The sequence below is a fragment of the Salvelinus alpinus genome, chromosome 25 (genome assembly GCF_045679555.1).
Source record: "Salvelinus alpinus chromosome 25, SLU_Salpinus.1, whole genome shotgun sequence".
Taxonomy (NCBI): Eukaryota; Metazoa; Chordata; class Actinopteri; order Salmoniformes; family Salmonidae; genus Salvelinus; species Salvelinus alpinus.
The window spans coordinates 5,089,718-5,096,457 of record NC_092110.1 but is presented as its reverse complement, the minus strand read 5'-3'; the positions used below and the strand labels follow the sequence as shown (position 1 = coordinate 5,096,457).

The following is a 6,740-nucleotide window of genomic DNA, read 5'->3' as shown; positions in this document are numbered from 1 at the left end:
CTATGCAAAGGGTTCCCCTATAGGGACAAACCAAAGAGGCCTACTTAGCACCTTTTTTTCCTAAGAGTGTAGTATTGCCCTTATGAAACACTTTCCTTAGTAGGCATTTGACGTAGCATAGGTACTCCAGCTGTCTATCTCATTCTATAACACCAACCTGACTGATTCACTTTTCTCTCCTTTCTCCCTTACAGACCTACGTTTCTCCTCCACTAGATAAAGAGCGAGGGGCGGTCACCATGGTGTAACGGGTGTCGTTGAACTAGACCTGCAGTATGGCACGCCAAACCAACCATTAGACCAAGAGGGAAATCCTTGTGGTCTGAGGGCGACATTTGGGCCTCCATCTCTCAGGCAGGACTGCCTTATCACGAGGGCGTAATTCCAAATCGCATCCACCGCAATGGCAATCCCGGCACCCCCACCAGTGCCTCTGACGGTCCTGTCTCGCTGGTACCTGTACGCCATCCACGGCTACTTCTGCGAGGTCATGTTCACCGCCGCCTGGGAGTTCGTGGTCAACCGCAACTGGAAGTTTCCTGGTGTGACCAGTGTGTGGGCTCTGCTAATCTACGGGACCTGCATCCTCATCGTGGAGCACATGTACCTGGCCCTCCGAGCTCTCCGCTGCCCCGTGCTGCTGCGATGCCTCATCTATACCCTATGGACGTACATCTGGGAGTTCGGTACAGGGCTGTTGTTGACCCAGTTCGACGCCTGTCCCTGGGATTATTCCCATTTTCAGTATAACTTTATGGGGTTGATCACAGCGGAGTACGCCCTGCCCTGGTTTTGTGCATCTTTCATGACGGAGCGACTGGTTATACGCAACACGCTGCGGTTACGGATGGACAGGGACAGGGTGGAAGGGGACCAGTCGGATGCAGGCGGGGGAGGAGGAAGGAAGGCGTGGGGCGAACAAAGAGGAGCCAATTGCTATCTTAAATTGGACTGATCAGAGAACAAGGGCATTTTCTAATTTGGGAAAAGCCCGTCCTCCACCCTCGCACCTCTGCCCTCTCTCTTCTGTGACCTGGAAACCGATAAGTGGTCTAGTGGTCGAGGAGTGTGTCAATTTGTTAGTAGAAACATGGAAGACAGTCCTCCCCTCCTCGGTAGCCTCCTTTTGGCAAGGAAGCACAAGTGTATCATACCTGAGTCTTTTGCGGAAGAGTTTTGAGATCTGCCATACCCGCTTTGAATCAGCAATTTTTTTCTCAAAGGAGAAAATCATGCAAACATTTCAAAACGATATGCTACTTATCCTTTTATCTTGCACGACTGGCTAAAATGTCTTGCACGACTGGCTACATTTTGTTTTGATCACTTTATACATTTATTTGGGGATTGCACCCTTTAAAAGTGATTTGCTTGATGACTCATGATTGGAGAAGGAGAGTCTCATTTCATACAAGGGCATTTTCATCCACATTCCCTCTCCTCGCCACCTCTCCACGATTACCTTTGACCTTTTCCAAAAGGAGGCCAGAGAGGACGGAGGAGAGAGGACACGGGAGTTGAGCAAATCCAATTGAGAAAAGGCCACTGAATCTGAATCACTCTGGAATCTCACTCAAGCACTAAAACATTGTATGGAAATGTATAATAATTTTAAAAAAATTAAATACATAAGTACTGTATTTCTGTATAGCTTCAAAAGCAATCTGAATAAGGTGCTATATGCAATATGTTCATAATTCATTGTCATGGAGAATGATTTTCTACAGTTAGTGATAACCCACAATATCTGGAAAAGGTCTGTATGCACTGTAGTCTGTTTAAAACATATTTTTACTCATAAAGTATTTGCCTATTGAGAAATTAGGTCTCAGGTAACTTACTCAATGAATTGTGTGCTATTTCTACTGTATATCTGTTCTTCCAAATGAAAGACAAATCCCAAATCAGGATTTCTGATTTTCATGTGATGTAGTCATTCACTATTAGCCAAGGATGTTGTCACCACACTGAAAGAGCTGCTGCTGCCTTGTGGACTTGAGATGATACTGCATCTGGACACTTAATCTGAAGTCTCAAAAATAAGACTATAGGAGCTGTATTCCTCCCAGATATATCTTTGGTTTTTCCCTATAATGGCCCTTGCTTTATGGCCTCTGGTACTGTTTTGATGATGAAAAATAATGTTTATCTCAAACCACAAAGTGGATTCAAAAGCAATACATTAAAGGCCCAATGCAGCCATTTTTATCTCAATATCAAATCATTTCTGGGTAACAATTAAGTACCTGACTGTGATCGCTTTGAATGAAAATGGTCAAAAAGAAACAAAACAAGCTTCTTAGTAAAGGGTCAATTTCTCAAGCAAGAATTTAGCTAGGACTGTCTGGGAGTGGTCTGAGTGGGGAGGGGAAAACTGAAAACTAGCAGTTATTGGCAGAGATTTGGAACTCTCTTTCTTATTGGTTTATTAACTAATTTACCGCCTAGTGATGTCACGTTGGAGGGCCAGAACTCTATCCCACCAAACCAGACAAAAACTTCAGGCAGTCTTTTCAAGCATATCTTACACTAAAAGGGCATTATCATCATTTTCACATTTTCACAGTATTATTCCAGTCTCATAGTGTGAAAAGATATATAAAACACAGGATATCACATTTTTGACTGCATTGGGACTTTCAGCAATGATTATATGAATCCTTAACTCAACATAGAAGTCTGTAGTTTGACTACCGTCTACCAGTATATAACTTTGCGCAGATAATGTCTTTATTCAAAAATGTACTGCTTTGATGAGTGTTTATTTCCAAAACTACTATATATATATATATATATATACTATATCCACCAATTATTCACATTTGTGTTTTTTCATCAGAAATTATTGCTTATGGGTACCTTCATGTGTGTGTAAAATATTACTGTTCTCAAATGTTTTTAATCATAGATTTGTGTATGAATATTTTTATTTTTTGCAAAACTCTATACGGTGAATGTTCAAAACAGGAACACCTTCCTAATATTGAGTTGCACCCCCTTTTCCCCTCAGAACAGCCTCAATTATTTGGGGTATAGACCATACAAGTTGTCGAAAGTGTTCCACAGGGATGTTGACTCCAATGCTTCCCACAGTTGTGTCAAGTTGGCTGGATGTCCTTTGGGTGGCGGACCGTTCTTGATACAAACGGGAAACTGTTGAGCGTGAAAAACCCAGCAGCGTTGCAGTTCTTGACACACTCAAACCGGTGCGCCTGGCACCTACTACTGTACCATACCCCGTTCAAAGGCACTTCAATCTTTTGTCTTGCCCATTCACCCTCTGAATGGCACACATACACAATCCATTTCTCAATTGTCTCAAGGCTTTAAAATAATGATTTAACCTGTCTCCTCCCCTTCATCGACACTGATTGAAGTGGATTTTACAGGTGACGTAACAGGGATCATAGCTTTCACCTGGATTCCCCTGGTCAGTCAATCTCATGTTCCCTATGTTTTCTACACTCAATGGAATGTTTGTTTCCTGTATATTTGATTGTGATATGTGGTTGTCTTATGAAGCTATCTTAAGATGAATGCACTTAGTGTAAGTCCATCTGCTAAATGACTAAAATGTCAAATGTAAATGTTTAACATACAGGTCTCATATTACTGCATAGAATCATTTTAAACCACTTTTGTTTAAATACACTGCATTCGGGAAATTGTTCAGACCCCTTGACTTTTTCCACATTTTGTTACATTACAGCCTTGTTTTAAAATTGATTAAATATATTTTTCCCCTCATCAATCTACACACACTACCCTATAATGACAAAGCAAATACAGGTTGTTAGAAATTTTTGCTAATTTATACAAAACGAAACACTGAAATATCACATTTACATAAGTGTTCAGACCTTTTACTCAGTACTTTGTTGACGCACCTTTGGCAGCGATTAGAGCATCGAGTCTTCTTGGGTATGACGCTACAAGCTTGGCATACCTGTATTTGGGGCGTTTCTCTCATATTCTTCTCTGCAGATCCTCTCGAGTTCTGTCAGGTTGGATGGGGAGCGTTGCTGCACAGCTATAGTGGAAGTTGGGAGTTTACATACACTTTCGTTGGAGTCATTAAAACTCGTTTTTCAACCACTCCACAAATTTCTTGTTAACAAACTATAGTTTTGGCAAGTCGGTTAGGACATCTACTTTGTGCATGACACAAGTAATTTTTGCAACAATTGTTTACATGCAGATTATTTCACTTATAATTCACTGTATCACGATTCCAGTGGGTCAGAAGTTTACATACACTAAGTTGACTGTGCCTTTAAACAGTTTGAAAAATTACAGAAACTTTGAGTCAATTGGAGGTGTACCTGTGGATGTATTTCAAAGCCTACCTTCAAACTCAATGCCTCTTTGCTTGACATCATGGGAAAATCAAAAGAACTCAGCCAAGACCTCAGCAAAAAATTGTAGACCTCCAAAAGTATGATTCATCCTTGGGAGCAATTTCCAAACACCCGAAGGTACCACGTTCATCTGTACAAATAATAGTACGCAAGTGTAAACACCATGGGACCACGCAGCCGTTATACCGCTCAGGAAGGAGATGCGTCTCCTAGAGATGAACATACTTTGGTGTGAAAAGTGCAAATCAATCCCAGAACAACAGCAAAGGACCTTGTGAAGATGCTGGAGGAAATGCCGGTCGCAAATGGGTCTTCCAAATGGACAATGACCCCAAGCATATGTTCGAAGTTGTGGCAAAATGGCTTAAGGACAACAAAGTCAAGGTATTGGAGTGGCCATCACACAGCCCTGACCTCAATCCTATAGACAATTTGTGGGCAGAACTGAAAAAACGTGTGCGAGCAAGGAGGCCTACAAACCTGACTCAGTTACACCAGCTCTGCCAGGAGGAATGGGCCAAAATTCTTAATTCTTATTAAAACTTATTGTGGGAAGCTTGTGGAAGGCTACCTGAAACGTTTGATCCAAGTTAAACAATTTAAAGGCACTGCTACCAAATACTAATTTAGTGTATGTAAACTTCTGACCCACTGGGAATGTGATGAAAAAAATTAAAGCTGAAATAAATCATTCTCTCTACTATTATTCTGACATTTCACATTCTTAAAATAAAGTGGTGAACCTAACTGACCTAAGTCAGGGAATTTTTACAATGATTAAATGCCAGGAATTGTGAAAAACTGAGTTTAAATATATTTGGCTAAGGTGTATGTAAACTTCCGTAAACTGTATTTTCAGGTCTCTCCAGAAATGTTCCATCGGGTTGAAGTCCAGGCTCTGGCTGGGCCACTCAAAGACATTCAGTGACTTGTCCCGAAGCTACTCCTGCGTTGTCTTGGCTGTGTGCTTAGGGTCATTGTCCTTTTGGAAGGGGAACCTTCGCCCCAGTCTGAGGTCCAGGGCACTCTGGAGCAGGTTTTTGTCAAGGATCTCTCTGTACTTTGATCAGTTCATCTTTGCCTCGATCCTGACTAGTCTCCCAGTCCCAGCCGCTGAACAACATCCCCACAGCATGATGCTGCCACCACCATGCTTCACCGTAGGGTTGGTGCCAGGTTTCCTCCAGACGTGACTCTTGGCATTCAGGCCAAAGAGTTCAATCTTAGTTTCATCAGACCAGAGAGTGGCGCAGCGGTTTAAGGCACTGCATGCATCACAGTGCTAGAGGCGTCCCTACTGACCCTGGTTCGATCCTGGGCTGTGATTGGGAGTCCCATGGGGCGGCGCACAATTGACCCAGCGTCGCCTGGGTTAGGGTTAGGCCGTCATTGTAAATAAGAATTTGTTCTTAACTGACTTGTATAGTTAAATAAAGGTTACATTTAACTTTTTGTTTTTCTTTAGGTGCCTTTTCTTTGTTTAGTCTTTAGGTGCCTTTTAGCAAACTCCAAGCGGGCTGTCATGTGCCTTTTACTGAGGAGTGGCTTCCGTCTGCCCACTCTACCAGGCCTGATTGGTGGAGTGCTGCAGAGATGGTTGTCCTTCTGGAAGGTTCTCCCATCTCCACAGAGGAACTCTAGAGCTCTGTCAGAGTGACCATTGGGTTCTTGGTCACCTTCCTCACCAAGGCCCTTTTCCCCCGATTGCTCAGTTTTGCCGGGCGGCCAGCTCTAGGAAGAGTTTTGGTGGTTCCAAACTTCTTCCATTTAAGAATGATAGAGACTACTGTGTTCTTTGGGACCTTCAATGATGCATAAATGTTTTGGTGCCCTTAGCCAGATCTGTGCCTTGACACAATCCTGTTTCGGAGCTCTACGGACAATTCTTTTCAACCTCATGGCTTGGTTTTTGCTCTGATATGCACTGCTAACTGTGGGACCTTATATAGACAGGTGTGTGCCTGTCATGTCCAATCAATTGAATTTATCACAGGTGGACTCTAATCAAGTTGTAGAAACATCTCAATGATGATCAATGGAAACAGGATGCACTTGAGCTCAATTTCGAGTCTCATAGCAAAGGGTTTGAATACTTATGTAAATAAGGTATTTCTGTTTTTTTTTAATTATAAATGTACCATTGTTTCTAACAACCTGTTTTCGCTTTGTCATTATGGGGTATTGTGTGTAGATTTGAGGAAGATTTTTTTTATTTACTCCATTTTAGAATAAGGCTGTAACGTAACAAAATGTGGAAAAAGTCAAGGGGTCTGAATATTTACGGCCAGCTCTGTCATTTGTACATTTCTTTATTAAAAATGTAGTTATTTGTTACATTTGACTTTGTAAAACCTAGCAGTACTACTTATTTCTCTTGAGAGT

The 6,740-nt window shown here is 42.0% G+C and overlaps 1 protein-coding gene across 1 annotated transcript; it reads left to right on the top strand.

The window, feature by feature from the left end:
• The first annotated feature begins 270 nt into the window (after nt 1-270).
• On the top strand, nt 271-1,075 carry tmem229b (transmembrane protein 229B). Its single transcript, XM_071365413.1, has one exon. It carries the CDS (start codon nt 404-406, stop codon nt 953-955), a length of 552 nt encoding a protein of 183 aa, XP_071221514.1. The 5' UTR covers nt 271-403; the 3' UTR covers nt 956-1,075.
• The last annotated feature ends 5,665 nt before the right edge of the window (nt 1,076-6,740 follow it).

Bases quoted from the DNA above. Each gene is read 5' to 3' on its own strand.
- tmem229b (XM_071365413.1), top strand. From the start codon at position 404: ATGGCAATCCCGGCACCCCCACCAGTGCCTCTGACGGTCCTGTCTCGC.